Source organism: Theobroma cacao, chromosome 8, assembly GCF_053813885.1.
Source record: "Theobroma cacao isolate CCN51 chromosome 8, ASM5381388v1, whole genome shotgun sequence".
Classification (NCBI taxonomy): Eukaryota; Viridiplantae; Streptophyta; class Magnoliopsida; order Malvales; family Malvaceae; genus Theobroma; species Theobroma cacao.
Window position 1 is genome coordinate 6,271,588 of NC_142646.1, and position 20,379 is coordinate 6,291,966.

General features: G+C 36.0%; 2 protein-coding genes and 2 pseudogenes across 2 annotated transcripts; 3 read left to right on the plus strand and 1 right to left on the minus strand.

Annotated features, from left to right (window-relative positions):
• The first annotated feature begins 3,268 nt into the window (after nucleotides 1-3,268).
• LOC18592299 (Pyridoxal phosphate (PLP)-dependent transferases superfamily protein) lies at nucleotides 3,269-6,218 on the plus strand. The gene is made up of 2 exons (XM_007018941.3): nucleotides 3,269-3,687; nucleotides 4,783-6,218. Exons 1-2 carry the CDS (start codon nucleotides 3,445-3,447, stop codon nucleotides 5,932-5,934), a joined length of 1,395 nt encoding a protein of 464 aa, XP_007019003.2. The 5' UTR covers nucleotides 3,269-3,444; the 3' UTR covers nucleotides 5,935-6,218.
• Nucleotides 6,219-6,955: 737 nt separating this feature from the next.
• Nucleotides 6,956-8,253, minus strand: LOC18592300 (eukaryotic translation initiation factor 2 subunit gamma pseudogene; annotated as a pseudogene).
• A 751-nt stretch (nucleotides 8,254-9,004) lies between these two features.
• LOC18592301 (inorganic phosphate transporter 1-4 pseudogene) lies at nucleotides 9,005-10,609 on the plus strand (annotated as a pseudogene).
• Nucleotides 10,610-15,850: 5,241 nt separating this feature from the next.
• On the plus strand, nucleotides 15,851-18,726 carry LOC18592302 (uncharacterized). The gene is made up of 3 exons (XM_007018946.3): nucleotides 15,851-17,248; nucleotides 18,041-18,269; nucleotides 18,383-18,726. The coding sequence occupies exons 1-3, from the start codon at nucleotides 16,323-16,325 to the stop codon at nucleotides 18,545-18,547; spliced, it is 1,320 nt and encodes a 439-aa protein (XP_007019008.2). The 5' UTR covers nucleotides 15,851-16,322; the 3' UTR covers nucleotides 18,548-18,726.
• The last annotated feature ends 1,653 nt before the right edge of the window (nucleotides 18,727-20,379 follow it).

A 20,379-nucleotide genomic window follows, 5' to 3' on the forward strand; every position in this document is an offset into this window, starting at 1 on the left:
TAGCATATACATATCGCATCATACGTATCATTGCATATTAATATTTTTTGTTTTCGAGTTTAAGCCCCGATGATGGGATCTTTCGGGGATCCTGGGAAGGCGGGTATTTCTCGAAAAGTTTCTTAGGTGAAAAGATGTCCTCGAGTCCCACCAGTATGATGGGAGGGCTCGAGAACCATCTTTAATAAAAGGCTTTTGCCCGAATTAGGTCCATTATGCACAAAATATTATTTTAAAAAGAAAATGTACGATGACCCCGAAGACGGGAATTATTCGTCGAATTTGCGAAGGCGAGTTTTTTCGAATAATTCTCTAGGTGAGAGAATATCCCGAGTCCCACCAGTATGATGGGCGGATTCGGAAAGTATCCTCGATAAAAGGTTATTTGTCCGGCATTTTTATCTCACGCCATGCATTTCATCTCGCCACTCATTTGCATTCCGTTTTAGGTTAAATAGGAGATAAAATAAAAATAATAATTAAGGAAATCTAGTGAAATTAAAAATTAAAGCCCAATAGGATAATCTAAAAATGGTACCGTTCATGGAACGGGCGTCCGAGGGGTGCTAATCCTTCCCCGGGCGTAACCATACTCCCGAACCTAGATCCAGAAAATTGTAGACCGGTTTAAGGTTCTTTTCGGTGGGCTTAAAATGAATTTAAGTTTGCATCGATTAGAATCGAGTCAATAGGTGGCCAATCGCACCTAGTAAAAAAAAAAAGATTGGTGGCGACTCCTAGTTTAATTTCTTAATGAGTTTTCACATCTCACGTCTGGCGGTCGGGTTCCCGGACCCGCACGTTACGACAACTATTGTTTATCAATCTTTTAAAATTTTTAAAAAATATAAAAAAATACTGAAGTCAAATAATTTTTCTTATGTTTCATGTCAAGTAGTATTAAATAAATAATATATTTTTAAAATTTAATTAAAAGTATTGATATATCCTTCATTTTTACTGCTTAAAGTTGTCTAAAGATCGAATTATCCTTATGTTGAGAATACTAAGACTTTTAAAACTTGAGTTTGGCTCAACGTGACTTCAAGGAATTATATAATAAGTAAATAGTTTATTTTTTAGTATTTAATTAATTAAATAATATATTTTATTTATATATTTGAAATAATAATAATATTTTGTTTTCTTCTTTTTTGAAAGTTAAATATTTTGTTTTCACTTTACTATATGTAGACAGCTTATTTTGTCCAAGGTGTTTATTGAATTTTGAAAAAAAAAACAAATATTAAAAAAAAAGGGAAGAAAAACATGAAAAAGGGTAAGGATAGGTGAGCTTAAAATCTAAAAGAAAGGATTAAGTTACATTGAATCGAAACACAAGAAACGAATTTAAGAAGAAATACAACACATTGGATATAAATATAGCCAAGATCAATAAATGAGAGAAAATAATTTTTAGGTTTTCTTTGGGTTTTTTATTTTTTGAAATTTAAGATAATCGATTTAGTTTTAAAAAAACGGCACACTTAGAGGGAGAAGGGAATTGGAGCTTTATATCAAAAGCAAAAGGGTGCCGTTTTGCATTAAGTAAGGGGAGCTTTGTGGGCTGAATTTAATTGATCCGACTCACTCTTAGTATTTTGATCACTTGAATTCATTTCGATAGCTTTGGCTTAATAGCTTGGTTTATTTTTTAAATTTTGAATCCAATTAGGTGAGTTTTCTTTTTAGCATTTGTATTAAAGTGTTTTTTTTATTTAATGATCTTTGAATTATTTTTTTCTTATGATTTTTTATTTTTATTTTTTTTGAGTCATTTAAAAATTAGGACTCCAAGATGAAATTTCAAGAATATAAAAAACAGGTGGCTTTTTGGGAATTTTTAAGTGAGAAAATCTTTCAAAATTATGCCTTTGGAGATTTTAGAAGATTTTCAATATCAAAGATTTGCATTAATATTTAAATAAAGAAAAATAAAAAAGATAAAACATAAAATTAAATAAATAAAATTTCTGGAATCTAAGGATAGTAGAAGAGGTGTTTTTTTTATAGAATTTCTAGGTTAAGGAATTTTTCAAAATTATACTATTAGAGTTTTGAGAAATTTTTAATGTCATGAATATTTATTTATTTATTTATTTCGAAAAAATCTAAGCAAAAAAGAAATTATAAAAAAATAGAAAAGAGGTAAAGAAAATAAATTGAATATTGAAGTTATCAATCAAATGGATGTTGTGAGGGTGTTAATATCTTTCTTATACGTAAAGTAATCTGTTTTAGCTAAATAAAAAAAAATTGATGATGACTCTTCAACTAAACAGTTGAGTTTTATGACTCACACGTTATGACACTATATTTATTAAATGAAAAAATATATATGTTGGAAATGAATAATATCTCTTATGTCTATATATAATTTACTACAATTAATATGAATTTATTAAATGGATGAGTAATAAAGAATTGTACATAGAAAGTTAACAAAAAAAGGAAAGAAATTCTACACTATGTTATCATAAAACAAACAGTTGTATTTTGGTGTATTATCACATAAGATAGTTTTCAATTAAATTATTGAGAGAATATTGTCACTATCTAGTACTTAACATATAATTTTACTATAGCTTTAAGGAAGTTATTAGATGATTAAATAAAATAGTATTATGTTTTATTTAGGCTCCTTAATAAAAAGTATTAACACCTTCTACTACTAATGCATTATACACTTGGAGAGTTCATGTCACAGATTTCATATTATTAAACAATAAGATGGAGCTTATAAATAAAGATTTTTTTTCACTTAATATTCATATTTTTGGAGTTAAAAGTGTGAACATGTTATAAGTAATATTACAGTCTATCAAATTCTTCGTTGATATGAGACCCTTGTGAAATATATCAAAGTCGAGATAAGCTCGATCTAAAGTGAGTCGCTTTTTGTTATAAATGAAAAAGTAATTATACAATTAAGTGGAGGAGAATATCTTTTGAATTGAAAATATAAATTTATGTATTTATATATAATTGAGATTTCAATTAGTTAATGACTGTTTTAATATTTAATTTTTTTAACAAAAAAACTCTATTTCTAATTATTATTGTATAATGAAAATTGTACAAATTTATGTAAATGTAGAGGGAAGGAGAGAGATTATTAGAGAATGAAATTGTATAAGTGCCCCTTTTTGTTGTAGAGCTACGATTGATGGGCATAAATGGCTAAAATTGTATAGTTAATATGAAACGCACACCATATTTGATCTTGATCCGACGGTCAACGCTGGTTCAAAGTGGCATGAACCACACAAAAAACGGGGTCCAACTCTCAATTTTCTCACTGTCTCATCTCACGTTCAATTCTTCGAGCAAATTCATTCAAGCTTTCTCCCCTTACTCCAACGAAACTCACTTCTAGGTTTCCAGCAGACCCCTTTCCTTTGAAAAAAAAAGTCAAATACTCAAAAAAAAAAAGCCCTATTCCTGATGCGGGCTCAATGTACCTGGACACAGTCAGAAATGCTGAGACCACTTTCCTTTAAATTCCCAACAACATTCTTTACTTCCTCAAAGCATTTTCGAAAGGGTACTGATTCTCCTTTCTTCAGCACTAATAGGAGAATCAACAAGTGCCCATCTGTCATGGCCACCATTTCCACAGCTTCCAACCATAAAGGCCCTGTTTCTACTCAGGACGGGCCTGCCCAAATCACCCAGCAGCCGTCACAGGTAAGCACTAAAGACCATTTCTTTTTTTTTTTTTTTTTTGTTGGTTATTGGAAATTTTTGTGGTTTTTGTGAATTGGGTATTGCCCTTTTTATCAGATGGTGATATAATAATTTCTAAGGTGGTGGTTGATTGACTTGGTTCTATGGATATTATTGTTCTCTGATAGGTTTGGTTTGGCTTTTGAAGAAAGGGGCTATCCTTTTTGCATGATTCATTTGTCTGATCATGATTTGGACCAAAGTTTGTTTCTTTATGAACTTTTTCTTTTTGCTGCATTTTTGTAGTGGAATTTTTTTGTTGAGGTGCATTTAGAGAATATCGAAACTTCTTGCTTTTAACCTTCTAACTGTGTGAACTGAATATTATGATATTCTTTACGAGTTTCAGGAAATAATTAGTGAGAATAACAAATTGAAAGCACTATCTTGTTGTTTTTCTGATGTTACATGGAAATGGTCGTCAAAATCCGATGTCAGGATAAATTTCTGAAATTATTAAAAAATGGGATTGCTGTTGCCATGCCTTTTTGATTTTACGGATTTGAGGAATGAGCAGTGTGGGATACAACTACTAAAGTGCATTTTGTTCTTGTCCTTCCCCTGATTATTATTGCCAGTTCCCACCTTAGATAGCTTTTTTTAAGAAACTAGCAATCATATCCGAGCTTCCAGTCATGTATTGACCTTTAAATTTATTACAGAAAATCTCAGGAGAACAGGAAACTTCATAATCTTTCTAGCATCAGGAATCTGTTGATGTATTAAGTTCATACAGACACCTGTTAGTACAATAAATATAGGGAAAGCAACCGTCTTATCTGGTCTTGAATCTATCACCATTTTGATATAGAGATTCGAGAATTTATTGAGTGTCAGTGTATGCTTATGGTTCCTCGTGTTCCTCCACACATTGATCTGCTCAAGCAACAATATATTCTTTGGTTAAATAGTTTGGGGCATAAAGTAATGGTCCTCTCCTTGAGTCCCAGATTTAATTTAAGAATAAATCATAATTTCCTTCCTATGTTAGAAAATCAATTGTGTGGCTGTTTTATCTCTTTTTTTTTTGTCTAGTAACCTTGTACATTTTGTCAGGTTGCAAAGCGATTGGAGAAGTTCAAGACTACAATTTTTACTCAGATGAGTATGCTTGCTATCAAGCATGGAGCAATAAACCTTGGCCAAGGCTTCCCCAACTTTGATGGTCCAGATTTTGTAAAAGACGCTGCAATTCAAGCCATCAAAGATGGGAAAAACCAATATGCCCGTGGATATGGAGTTCCTGACTTTAACAATGCCATAGCTGCTCGCTTCAAGAAGGATACTGGACTTGTGATTGACCCTGAGAAGGAAGTTACGGTTACTTCAGGGTGCACAGAAGCCATTGCTGCAACTATGTTAGGCTTAATTAATCCAGGTGATGAAGTGATCCTCTTTGCTCCATTTTATGATTCTTATGAAGCAACACTGTCCATGGCGGGTGCCAAAATAAAGTGCATCTCATTGCACCCTCCTGATTTTGCTGTTCCGATTGATGAGCTTAAGTCCAGTATTTCAAAGAATACTCGTGCCATTCTTATAAACACTCCACATAATCCCACTGGGAAGATGTTTACTCACAAGGAACTTGATATGATTGCATCGCTCTGCATTGAGAACGATGTATTGGTTTTTACTGATGAAGTTTATGATAAATTGGCTTTCGAAATGGATCACATTTCTATGGCATCCCTTCCTGGAATGTACGAGCGAACAGTAACTATGAATTCTTTGGGGAAGACATTCTCCCTAACAGGGTGGAAAATTGGGTGGGCAATAGCTCCACCACACTTGACTTGGGGAGTGCGGCAAGCACACTCATTCCTTACTTTTGCTACTTCCACTCCAATGCAGTGGGCGGCTGCAGTCGCTCTTAGAGCTCCAGATTCCTACTATGTCGAGCTAAAGAGAGATTATATGGCAAAGAAGGCAATTTTGGTAGAGGGGTTGGAGGATGTTGGTTTTAAGGTATTCCCATCGAGTGGAACATACTTTGTTGTGGTAGATCACACACCATTTGGTTTGGAGAATGATATTGTATTTTGTGAGTATCTGATCAAGGAAGTTGGAGTCGTGGCAATTCCTACCAGTGTATTTTACTTGAACCCAGAAGAAGGAAAGAATTTGGTGAGATTTACCTTCTGCAAGGATGAAGAAACTTTGAGGTCTGCAGTTGAGAGGATGAAGGAGAAGCTAAAGAAAAAGTAATTAAAAGGTGTGGAACTAGGTTATTTTGGCTAAGGTATGTCACTAGATTTGGCTTTGTTACACTACCGATTTGAGATTGAGTGAAGTTGTTGTCCTTCATAGCAATCTGAATTTAGGTTGAGTAATGATTTCAAAACAAACCTATAAATTTTATTTGAATAATAGAATACCCCTGAGGCCTTAGCTTAGTGAACATTGACCAATGACGATGATTGATGAATGAGTGTGCACTAGATTGTGTTTAACTTATAATTGAATTGAAATTCTACTGAAACATCCAATAACGGTTGTATCTTGTTATGGTCATTTCGATGCTTTATCTTCTTCCTCTATGAGATTCACGCCATTTTTTCTGCCCAAACATATATATTAAAGTACTGAAAAGCTATTTGGAGCTCAGTGAAATCCCTTGAACCTCTCTCTTTCTTTCATGCATGTATGCAGGTTCTATTTGAATACTGTCAACTAGCTAATCTTTCTCTCTCTCGTACTTAGCCAAGAAAAAAAGAAAAAGAAAGAAAGTAAATTTATTCCTTTCCTTGTTTTTATTCTCTCTCTCTCTCTCTCTCTCTCTCTCTATATATATATATATATATGTATGTATATAGGTTATATTGGCAATACCTATTGGGTTTGAGTCTTGAAGCCCATCATATGGCAAGCGAGGAGTATTTCTGCACTGTTTGCAATAAAAAATAAAGTCATATTTCCCTTTTTTTTTTTTTAATTCGGGTTGGTTAATTGCTTGACTTATGTGCGCAACTTCATGATTTTAGCCTTTGCTTCTATTACTGTGCCTAAATGAATCGGTTGAAACTAATCATTCGGGCAAGCAAAGAACACCAAGAGGAGAAACATAATCTTAGTAGCTAAAGAAAACAGAGAGAAACCTTGAGGAATAAATATGTCTTTTGCACATAAATAAAAAAGGTAAATACAAAAGCATTTTATTGGACCTAAAAATGTCAACCCCAGCTGAAGGTAAGTTAAGATTTCTCTTCCTCATCATCTATTTGTAAGCTCAAACGGTGGTTCCACTTTGCATACAGTCCCATTCGATAAGCCGGCAATGCTTGTTGATCCGCCTGAGTGCAACCTTCACCCCCAATGCTGCTGCACACCGGACTGTTCAATTGCAATGTTGCCGTACTGTTTCGTACATTTAACGACTCTGGACCTGGTTGACATCGATTTAACGTTTAACATTAGCATCTCTCCTCCATCCGGGTCACCCTTTGTTGCTCTCGAATGCCCACAAGCCTTAGAAAGAGGGAGAATTTCACCACTACTTTTCCATATACATCAGGCATCGCTCCAGGCACAGCAAGAACCTGACGCACCAATTTATAACAGGCACAGCAAGCTCCAGCTTGTTTTGCTCATCATAAAGTGAAACCAACCTCGAAATGATCGGCCTGCACCCTAAGTTGCCATCATCATCTTCCATTAAGATCCCAGGACGGATCTCAATTAGTTGATTCAACTTCAGGACCCTTGAGCAAGCTTCTTCCTGTAACACCACCTTTTAGTTCATCGATACCTGCTGCTGGCTTGTTGACATCAAAAGACCGGAGTATAGTATCTTTGGTTCCGAGGTAAAATCCCTTAACGGAATAGGAATTAACAATGTAATCACAACAATCTATGTTGCAGTTGAGCTGTGCAGAAATAGGCACAATTGGTGCAGCCTCAGCTCTAGTTCCCTTAATAAACTGTCGAATTGCTTCACAGCCTTATTTTCCTTAACGCAATCAACTTTGTTCTGAAGTATGATTATATCGTTAAGTCCCATAATTTCAAGCTCAACTAGGTGTTCAACAGTTTTGAGGTTGGGGACATTCTTCATTGGCAGCGATCAGAAGCAAGGCTCCATCCATCATTGCAGCCCCATTAGGCATTGTCGCCATCAAAATATCGTGTCCCAGTCAATCCACAAACGAGACATGCCTCACCAGCTTCATCTTATGATATTTATAATATGTCCAGGCGCATCACATATAGAGGACTATCTTCATCGTTATTACAGCCATAGGACTTGAAGCAAAAGGGTCGCGGGCACTCTTTATCTTGGCACTGGTAAATCTTTGCATTAGCATAGCCAAGCTTGATGGTGATGTTACGCTCGAGCTCGGTTTTGAATCGAACAGTTTTGACCACGGATATTGCTTTGACAAGGGTGGACTTGCCACGTGCCACATGACCAATGGTACCGATGTTAATTGTAGACTGGCGAGAAATGATTGCTGGTGAGAGTGGATGCAACGTTGTCACAACCATCTCGCTTAGATCCTGCTCCCTCAATTCTCCTTTCATTGTCATTGTTGCTACTACTTGTACTAACAAAAAATTTCAGATCTTCTATACAGATGTTCTTCTGCAGTACTCTTTCTTGGGATTTTTATGTCAAAGTGCTCGTTCTCTCCTCTCCTTCAGGTTGGTTTTTAGGAGTAAGTGGAGGTAACAGATGTTGGAATATATATGGTCCCAGAGGAGAAAGATACTAACCCAAAACAATTAAATTTAGGCAAAGAAACGCGTTAGTTATTTCTCCTTCATGCCAAATTTCTTGTGCCACAAGCATATTTAGATATTACTCGTGGTGGGTGAACGAGTTATTATCATTTAAAAATTTCTCTCCAAATTCTGGAGCCTTGATTACAAAGATTATCATAGCATTATAAGAAAGATGTTTCATTTGATGTTTCATATGTTTAATAAATTTGACTTGTACCCTGCCTCTATGTATCTGATATTCTTTTGTGAGGCAGTTCGTGTTATATTCCTACATTCCCATAAGTGTCTGAGTCTTTAACATGAACAATAATTTAAATTTTATTAAATATTCATTGCAAAATAATATTTTTAGTGAAAGTTATTCTATGCAATTAGAATTCCTATTTGTAAAATAAATAATCTTAATCATATTTATAATAAAAAATTGTCATAACACAGCAAAAACATATAAACCTCCACCTCTCTTCTTGCGTCCAGTACTCCTCCTTCGCCAGGGCTTGCAGACTTCAAGAGCAAAAGAAGAGCAAAAGAAGAAAAAAAACCTAAGAATTGTACAATGGCTAAAGATAAGCCGCTTGAGGTTCTAAACATGCTAGACTCAGCAAAAACTCAACTATACCACTTCAAAGCGGTGATAATTTCTGGCATGGGTTTTTTCACCGATGCCTACGATCTTTTCTGCATCTCTCTGGTCACCAAGCTCCTTGGCCGGATATATTACCACGTTGATGGCTCACCAAAGCCTGGAACTTTGCCGCCTAACGTAGCTGCTGCTGTTAATGGGGTTGCCCTTTGCGGAACCCTAGCTGGACAACTTTTCTTCGGGTGGCTCGGTGACAAGCTAGGAAGGAAACGAGTTTACGGCATAACCCTTATGCTTATGATGATCTGTTCCGTTGCCTCGGGCCTTTCTTTTGGTAGTTCTCCTAAGACTGTAATGGGAACCCTGTGTTTTTTCAGGTTTTGGCTTGGTTTTGGTATTGGAGGGGACTATCCGTTGTCTGCTACAATAATGGCCGAGTATTCTAGCAAGAAAACTCGCGGGGCTTTTATTGCAGCGGTTTTTGCAATGCAAGGGTTTGGGATTCTTGCTGGGGGATCTGTGGCTATAGTTGTCACATCAATCTTCCGGGCAATTTACAAATCTCCAGCTTATTCAGTGGATCCGCTTGGTTCAACCGTGCCCCAAGCTGACTATGTATGGAGGATTATTCTCATGTTTGGCGCTTTGCCAGCTGCTTTGACATATTATTGGCGGATGAAGATGCCAGAGACACCTCGTTACACTGCTTTAGTTGCCAAAGATGAAGAGAAAGCTCTTGGAGATATATCAAAGGTTCTGAACGTAGAAGTGCAGGCAGAGAAGGAGACGGCTGAGCACAGGGTTATTCAGAAAGGAAACTCTTTCGGGTTATTTTCGAAAGAATTTCTTCATCGACATGGATTGCACTTGTTGGGGACAGCAAGCACTTGGTTTTTGTTAGATATTGCTTACTATAGCCAGAATCTGTTTCAAAAAGATATTTTTAGTGCTGTAGGTTGGCTTCCAGCAGCTAAAACCATGAGCGCACTGGACGAGCTATACAAGATTGCTAGAGCTCAAACACTGATTGCACTCTGCGGCACAGTTCCTGGATATTGGTTCACAGTGCTCCTAATTGATTACATTGGCCGTTTCACAATTCAATTGATTGGATTTTTCTTCATGACTGTCTTCATGTTTGCACTGGCCATTCCTTATCATCACTGGACTCTGAAAGAAAACAACATTGGTTTTGTTGTAATGTATGGACTCACATTCTTTTTTGCCAATTTTGGGCCCAATAGTACCACTTTTGTAGTGCCAGCGGAGATCTTTCCAGCCAGGTTCCGGTCCACCTGCCATGGTATTTCTGCTGCTGCAGGGAAGGCTGGTGCCATAGTTGGGGCTTTTGGCTTCTTGTATGCATCACAGAATCAGGACAAGTCTAAGGCTGATCCAGGCTTTCCGGCTGGAATTGGAATGAGAAATTCTCTCATGGTACTAGGCGTGATTAATGTTTTTGGATTAGTTTTAACATTCTTAGTGCCAGAGCCGAAGGGAAGATCGTTAGAGGAGATTTCAGGGGAGAATGAAGAAGGTAATCAAGAACAATCCAGGACTGGAGCTCAATCTGTCTAGCAAGGTCCTCAAAAGAATTGGTTTCTTTCATCTCTTCAGCTTTTATTTGCATTTTTTATGCTGAGCAATTGTTACTGTAAGGGGTTGTAAGGCTACATTATACATAATTAAGAGATTGTTTTCCAATATCCATTCCCAAATTTACATTGCGTCTCTTCATTTATTAATTTGTTTATTGATCAGCTTCTTGCATTAAGGGTAACAGTAATAACCTTCAAGTGTCCACATCACAGTTTAAAATCCCATAAAAAATACAAACATTGAGCTTCTTGCATTAAGATGTGTGGGGGATATTAAGGGCGTGAGATTTTGAGATAAATGATGAAATAAATGTCATGATTCAATATCTATATGTATATATGTAGAAAGTCTTAGCTAATTTTTGCCAGTAAAATCTTTTGCTAAATGCTAGTTGTAATTGTACCAAGAACCTAGAATTGAGGTCCATCAACAACGGAGGATTTAAGAGAAAAGGGAGGAGAAATACCCTTCATTGTCTAACCCAGTCATCGGATTAGTACATCCTGGTTGGTGTTTGTAGTCACAATCAATAATTGACATCCTCTCCGTCAAGCTCACCAGCAAATGAAGTACTCTATTAATCAGAGTTGAATTAAAAACCTCAGTGGGGTTTTATTATTGCATCAAATATTTCTATATTGTTGACAGGTCATCCTGATCTTGTTAACTATATTTTCTCACCACAGTGTTAAAGATCTACATTGTGTTCTCCTATCAGTAATGAAGCAAAATTGTTATATTTGATAAACTAATAATTATTATAATCAGCATAAATACAAGTAATTTTACTGTCCGTGAGCTGACTTATCAGTTTCTGCTAGAAACGATTGAGCAATGACAAGATTGCATTAAAGAACTTGACAATGGTATCGGCTAGCAGGCCAGAAACAGATATTTGCTATAGGAAGCAGGCTAGCTGCAACAACATGGTTGACTATTTGGAGGAGCAAATTAAATTGAAGGCAGGTACAAATTTAAAGCTGTCAAGTCACTGTCTCAAGTTAACAATGAAGGATGGGCTTGCTGCTATATATCGTGACTAGAGTACTACAGAGAGCAATTCATCAAACTTTATTTTATGTTGCTTATCTTGTTTTACATCTATCTTGCAAATATGGGAAGTAAGCTTGTAGGAAAGCGAAAAAGAAAAAAAAAAGGGTCCAATTTATTGTCTGAGACAGAGCATGTTGTAGGAGTTTAAGTGATATACTGATTTATCATATTTAAATTTAGATGATTTATTTATATATATAGACAAGTTTAGGTTCAGCAGCACCAGGAAAATTCTTTGTAGTTTTGCATCACAACCTTTTTGCGATGGAGAAAATTATGAACAAAAACTTCTGAGATTAATCAAGAAACTGGTAAAGGGTATATAATGAGAAGTTCCTTCTCTAAACTTGACACATTACCCTTCATTTTTTAGATCCAATCTCAGCATTTGAGATTAAATTGAACTTGAAATGACCTGTTAAAATTCATATGAAATAAAACAAGAAACAAGATGTGATCCAATTGCAGTACCTTACTAATCTATTCTAATTAATATGTGTAGTATCTTATTTGCCATGATTTCTAAGCAAGTTAGAGACAAGCTTTTGTGTTAATTGGCAAAGCTTTCACCATTGATCAAATAAAATTGGTAAGAGTCAGAGTCAGTGCGTGCTAGCTACGTGAAAATTACAGGTACTTGCATTTAGGTAGTAGTATTAACTAAAATTTGTTGTCATGTGTCTTTCTGGATTCCATTGAACTTCCTAATGGAATTAGAAAATCGATTGAGGAACAGGAACTTGTCTCGATAGTAAAAAGGAAATTCTGAAAATTTTAAATCCCAGATTTAAGGCTTACAATATTTGAATTTAGTTCAATTTTATGTTGATTTTATTTATTTCTTCTATGGATGTACTATTTTCATATATACCGAAACTTAATTGATTGTGAATATAACATAAGGAAAAAAAAAAAAAAACAGAAAGGAAGCTGATTGTGCTATACAAATTGGTCATTCTTTTCTTACCTAATAACCTAAACAATTCCTTAATCTCTTGAGCTTATGATATCGAAATCTCTTTTGGTTTTTCGAGAAGCAAAATTTTGGTACAGATATTGGCTTTGATAATCTTTAGTTTGGAGGTATACTACATCTTTTTAAATGATGAACCTTTCTTTACTGGTAGTAGAGTTGATGCCAGGAGGGCAGCCTAAAGCCTACTACGTCCTAATCAAAACGAGGAAATAGATTATTCAATGTTTTCTTTTTCCGGATCTTTTATGAACAAGTTGAGGATGGGTCTTGGGATACCATTGAGGAACATGTATTTAATTTCTTAATTTAAAACCTTCTCTTCAACTAATCCACATGATCCAAGCATTTTGGGTAATCATTGATACAAGATAATTGTTCCTTTCTAGAAGGAGAGGTTGTAATTAGTATTTAGTCCCCAAGTTAATTGGGATGATTTTTCTGTCAGCTTTTGTCAAGGTTTTTGGGATATGGAAAAATAGTGTGTTTTATCTCTCATTATGTTTTATTTTTAAAGTAGGTTTAATTTTAACTGTTTCTAATGATAATATTTTGTTTGTTAATAAATTAAATTCATATTATTTATTGGAAGAAGAGAGATAAGAATGAGCTTTTAGCTCTTAAATTGGACATATGTAAAACATATGATAAGGGTTGAATGGAATTTTTTAGAGCAAATGCTAATCAATTACACAAGGTATTCATCATCATCTTAACAAGCAGGGGTGGAAAGTGTGATGAGTGGTGAGGAAGAAATATCTTCTTTTCTATGGTTGCTAATGCCATGCTTCCACATAGATAGAATGGGTTTTTGGGATCCTGGGTTCCTAATGAAGTTGTTGATACTATTTGTAATATACCTATTTATTCAAGTGTTCATGAAGATAAATATCAATTGGCTAGAACAGAACAAGAGAAAGTACAGCCCCCAATTTTTAAATTCTTATGGTAATACACCAATTTCGAAACAAATGCTTAAAAAGCTTTCAAGAGTAGCAAGTTGCTACCAAAACTTATGGAAATGTGTTACAAAGTCATTGCAAGTTGCATGTATGTTGCGTCTTTCAGTATGCCATGAATTGACTTCTTGTGTCTGTTATGCTAGATGCAAAAGGAGGCGCTTGATCATTTATTTATTAAGTACCCGTTTGTGTCAGAGTGTGGTTTACTTCTTTAAATGTTGATTTAAATGTTCATAATATGCTTGAATGGCTTAAGATGGTTTGCTTTAGGGATATGTGTAAGAGGTCTAATCATGATTTGCATATTATGAAATGTATTACGGTGTAGGCTATTTGGCTTGAGCGTAATACTGATGTTTTTCCGATACCATGCACTTGATCTGGAGGCTTTTAGCATCCTTGATTCATTCTTTGATGAAAGATAATTATGAAGATATTAATGCCAATTTTTTCCAGGGTATAGGAGCTGGAATAGATGAAGATGCGGGGGAGATATTAGCTCTCTTGACCCGATGAGCTAAGGAAAACACTTGGTACATCATGGTTAATGGTGCTGTCTCTTGCAAATTGAAAAGAATCGCACGACCTGCTGTCCTATTTGACAGTGATCCTCTTTTGGCAGAACCAATTGGTCTCGGTGCAAGGTGCAGCTTTGCAAGGCTTGTGGGCAAGGGTGATGGTGTTAACCAACTCAGTCTCAGTCTCTCTGCTTTCCATTATTAAACCTGATGCAAGATGCCCATTTTATTAGGTTTTTTTGTCCCATTCAAGAGAAGTTGGATCACTATGTTCAGCTTTATAGAAATAATACTTCATGTGTGTATATCAGTAGAAATGAAAACTATGTGGCTCATAATATAGCTAAATGGGATTTATCTACTAATCTAGATGGGAAGTGGGATCTTGTAACCCCCTTGCAGATCTCAAACAACATCTCCAGCGGGAATTACTTTGTATGTCTGCATAATTTGTTGAATGAATGATCTTATTTTCAGCCCCCACCAACCCCACAACAACCCCCATCCCCCAAAAAAAAAAAAATTGATTGGGCATTCAAACCCCTGAGAGGAATGAAGCATATCCAGGATATTTTATTACACAATTTACTTACTATCAATATTGGCAATAGTCCAAAGGCAAAAGTACATAGTAGGTGATGGAGAATCAAGTTGCACTACCGGCTTTTCGGCTATGAAAAGTATAAATATATTGACTATTGACAACAATGTTGCATGCATTAAATTATTTAATTAGTTTATTCATTTTACCCCAAACAATTTCTGATGGTTTGATCACTTCGTTGCTTGTGACATCATTTCACTGAAGTTAGCCTCCAAGGTGGGAGCCTGCAAAAGTTGACAGAAACCATGTTCAATGTATTCAAAGATGTATAAAACCAAGATCTGCTTTTTTTTAAAAAAAAAAATTTATCTGTAAAATATATGCAAAGATGTTAGTTCATATTTAACTATTTGAAGAAGCGGTAGCATTGATTATTAGAAGTCTAATGATCTGAAAACCCATTTAGTAAACATGGTAACATATCAAATGGCATAAAGCAAATCAGGAATATGTTTCCCTTTTGTTTTTTCCCCTCTCTTTATGGCAAATAAAGTTGATGCATTTGAAAATCTCACACATGTCAGATTAATTAGTAAATGCAAAAATAATTGCAAATACAACATATAAGCTGACAAAAAAGATAGCAATTGTCATCAAATAAAAAACAGTACGGACTTGAGAAATTTCCAATGACAAGACCTAGTTCTCAATTTTTCCTATGAACATGGGCGGTCCAACTGTTATATGTTCATAGTTCCTTTTTTTGCATTAACAAGTCTTCAAGGAATTCAATTCCCTCATCTACCATCTCCAATCATAATTCCGCATCAAACCCAAAATTTACTCTATAATTTCTTCATGTCACCAATTGATTATTAGGAGTAGTTTATGGTTTATTACTCCGAAGAGAAATCCCACTTTCCATCGCCCACGTGACACCCCATCGGATCTCAACCGTCCAAAAGTGAATCATCGAATCATATATAGGTCAACGACGATGGGACTATGGAGTAGTTTGATTTAGGAATATTGGGATATAGGGAAGCGTTTCTCAATGAAAATGTTAAAAAAAAAACAAAAAAAAAAACTAAAACTTTGTGAAAACAGCTGATGGCAGATGCCGGTCCTGCCTGCCACAGTAAAGCGAAAAGGGTCCGAATATAGATCCGACGACTACATCTTCCCGTCAAGACCGGGCCTTTCGACTTCAATCCAACGGCTATTAACTCACCATTCATCCCAGCCATCGGATCTCCATCCAACGGCATAAGTTGAATCTGCACCACACCCTTCCTCCACCATTACACCATAAATATATATGAAAGGGCCCAGTCTGAGTCTCCAGATTCTCTCTTTTCTCTCCCAAAACAAAAAAAAAGGAAGTAACAAAAAACCCTCGAAAAATTTTAAAAGAAATACCCTCTCTCTTTCTCTGATAGTGCTAACGTGCGCGGTTTAGAAGCAGGCGCTGGTTTAACGTGCGCTGCCTGAGATGTCGCCGGCGGCATCAAGAACAACGGTTGTGATAAGAATCTCACGGTACAGGAAAGATCAGTGCTGGTAAGGTTAGTTTAATCAGACGGTTCCCGTAATTTTGGGGTGGGACCCAACAAGGAAAAAAAAAAAGGAAAGAAGAAGAGGAATGGAGGGCCAAAAGAGCCAGGCGAAGCTAACACGAACCCAGTCGTCGTTGCTCCGTTCATCACCAACCGTCCGATCATCCATCCAGAGTCTGTCTTCCATCAGCGAAGGTGACTTTATCAAAGACCAAGAAGAAAAAGACGACCACCACCACCACCGAGAATCGTTTCTCAAAGACGAGAAAAAAAAGAAACCGCCCCCAAAGAAATCATCGTCTATGACACCGAGAAATATTCCGGTCCGGTTCAACCCGGTTTTCGCCATGGCCTCAATCTCTTTCTTCACTTTTTTCTCTTTCATCTTCTTCTTTTGCTTTTATCTTAAAAGAGAAGAAATTCCCACATCCGAAAACCTCTTGTTAGCCTTAATCTTCGTCGCTATAACCCTTTTTTTCGCTTCGAAAAACAAAGCTTTAATCAACCAAGGCATTGCTTGTTTCAAAGAAAGACTCCACCTTTCAAGAGCCAATTCGAAGCCTGTCCAATGGTTCATTGGAGAAAACCAATGTAACGAAAACTACAACAAGAGCAAAGAAAAAGAAAGGCTTCTGCCTGTTGTGAGAGAAGGGGTGGAGTTTTATAGCAATGGCGATTTTTATGAAGGTGAATTTCATAAGGGAAAATGTAACGGGAGTGGGGTCTATAACTATTTTGTGAAAGGGAGATATGAAGGGGATTGGGTAGAAGGGAGATATGATGGGTACGGAGTGGAGAGTTGGAGTAGAGGGAGTAGATATAGAGGGCAATATAGACAGGGTTTAAGGCATGGATTTGGGGTGTATAGGTTTTATACAGGGGATTCTTATGCTGGTGAATGGTGTAATGGGCAAAGTCATGGTGTTGGTGTTCAGACTTGTGCTGACGGAAGTTGCTATATTGGGGAATTCAAGTCTGGGGTTAAACATAGACTTGGCTGCTACCATTTCAGGTATGAAAAATTCTTGGGCCTTAACTTTTTTTCTTTCTTCTGGGATGGTGAACTTTGAGTGAAAGGTGGATTTTTTATTTAGCTTTATGGGTTGAATTTCTTAAATTTATGTTATTAGTTTCTTTTAAAGTTTCACCATTAAATATTCATGATTGATTTTAAGGAGAACGGCATTGTGGTCTTATATTGCACTTTTGACTCAGAGCTTTGCTCTGTTTCCATAGATGTGTTGAGTGTTTATTTTTAAATCTTCACCATTAATGTTTGGCGTTTATTTTTAAATCTTCAAGTTTGGTATGAAGGGAGATATACTGTGAGAGTTATTGAACTTTTACTTTATTATTTTGCAGTTGTTTTTTTTTTCTTTTAATATAATTTTACCTTTTCTACTTTCAGAATTATGATGAGTTCAGTATATATCCAGCTCAATTCAGTTGCATTTAACTTTTCCAGTAGCTTTCCCAAATTCAATTGTATTTTTTACATTGAAGTCTTCACTCAGAAGTCTTCACTCAGAAATATGGTTAATGCTGCCTGATGATTGGTCATGGATCCTTTCTGTCTTTGGATTCAATGAATAAAAGCACAGAGAGAAAATTAATTTCCTTTATGAATGTTCAATACTTTGTGTAGGTTATTGTTCTTCTATCGAATATCTTCCTTTATATTCATTGTGAAATTTATTTTTTATTAAGGGAGTATAATTTGGATTTTCTAGGTTTAGGTAAATCATTTCTATTCTATTAAAGATACGTAATTGTGATCTTTATAAATTTGATATTGGTGTTGTAGGAACGGGGACAAATATGGTGGAGAATATTTTGGAGACAAAATGCATGGATTTGGTGTTTATCACTTTGCTAACGGCCACTGTTACGAGGGATCGTGGCATGAAGGTCGAAAGCAAGGGTACGGCATGTATACTTTCCGGAGTGGTGACATAAGATGTGGTGAGTGGGACGCCGGCACCCTTAAAACCCCTCTACCCCCTCTAACTGATGCAGTCCTTCGAGCAGTTCAGGTATTTTATTTGATTTAGATGGCTTCTTTAATGTATTTACCTTCTTTCTTAATAGGCCATAAAAACTGGTGCTCTGTTCCTTAATTTCTTGTGATAATTTTTTGGGTCTGCAGGCTGCTAGAAAAACAGCAGCGAATGCTATTAACCTTCGTCGGTTGGATGAACCAGTGAATAAGGCAGTTCTGGCTGCAAATAGGGCAGCAGCTGCTGCTAGGGTCGCTGCGGTCAGAGCTGTTCAGAACCAGATGGATGGCAAATTTTGTGATACAGATGTTTAAGTGATTAGCAGTGCTTGAAAATGTAAATTTTTTTTTTAAAACTAATTTTATGTACTCGAAGAGGTCACCCTGGTGAGCAAAAGCTCATTGGAGGTTGAGAGATTATGTTTGAGGTTTCATTGATCACACTGTAACTTGTAAATAACTCTTGTATATCAATGGAAGGTCAGTTTTCAGCAGGTGTGTCTTTTCCTTTACATGTCCATCCTTTTCTAGATAAGCTTTTTTTTTATGTATGTGGGGCTGATTGAACTGGCTCCATTATTTTGCATTTCCCCGCAGTAATGAGATTATTGGTTTGATCCCAGCCTGTCTCTCGTATAATGGTTATGATCAATAACATCGACCGACTAAAAATTTGAATGTCTGTTTCTGCAAATTTTGGACGTCATCTCTTCTTTCTGGTACTGGCTGATGGCTACGTGTTTCAAAAGAAGAAGATGGCGTTTACAGAAAACAAGAAATCTAAGATAAAAATCTCCTGAAATCCATATTTGAGGTGAAAATTCATCTTGGATGTCCTTTCTAAGCTTTCCCTGGAAACTGATAGCTTTTCAATCCAGATATTCCGACAAAGGGTCTTGATATCATTCCGTTTATAGTTTATGGTTAACAATGCAGATGGTAGGCATTTGCTATCGCTGTTTGTGTACGAACAACATACGTGCCCATGTCATGGAATGTCGACAAGATGGGAAAGATCTGGGCGCCATAACACTTTGCCAAACCCATTAGTCAATTACCACCTTTCCAAATATGCATCCTAAACATCTCAAAACAGTGATAAGCTTTAAATTCCTAAAACAAAAACTTGGCCGTCTTGTTTTGTCCCCAGAAACACGAAGTGACAAGCTTTTATGTTTAGATTAAAGACTTAAAACTCAACCTGGATGCTGATATTTCATTAAACTAATGATAAGAAGCCATGTGCCTTTCACCCTCCATGTAGGATAATGTTGGGATAGACGTTATTCGATCTCCTACCAGCACATGAAGGGGTGTGGTGGGGGTTCTTGTCTTAGTGTTATATATAAATATAAAAGCAAAACAAAAAAAAAGAAAACTAATACAACTTTTCATGCATACTGGATCCACAATCTCTGTTCTATCAAATTTTATATAAAGGGGACAAAAGAAACAACTCTTTCTTTCTTCTTTTTATTTGATTTTTCAAATCTATCGATGCAGATTCTTTTTCTTGCTTCTCTCAACTTTGGTTGTTACCTAGATAAGATTCAAACTCCTCCCCTCCTTTTGCTTAAACTTCCAACCACTCCACATGCATGTTCACGAAGAAAAAAGCTTTATGAGATTTTCTTTTTTGGGGTTATGTGATGAAATGGTTTGTGCTTTGTTTTGACTAATCCTTTCAAGATTACCTCAGCCCCCAGACTGACAGCCCTTTCCCAGGCATGCTAATGAGCTAGAGTCTAATGGGTAATAATTTCATTTAAACAGTCAAGAGAGAGAGAGGAAAGGAGGAGAGGATTACATTAAGATTATTCTCGTTTGTGTGTATGATGTCGTTTAGCATGTCCCTACAATAAAATCCCATTTTTGAAAATGATTATTGGTTGATTTATTTAATATTTTTTAGTAATGGCAGGTCACCTTGGGAGGGTACATTGCTCTGACCACTGTATGAGGCTCATAAATTAAGTAATTTTGGGAGCTTTGTCCTATTATCAAACTTTGATCTGGTCAAATTTCATGGAGCCGCTACGCATTTAATGTTTTTGTTGCACAGCAAGCTGCAAGGCAGGCCATTCTTCCCTTATACAATGTGTCACAACAAAAACAAGATATCACTTGCAAAACTTTAAAGATTACTG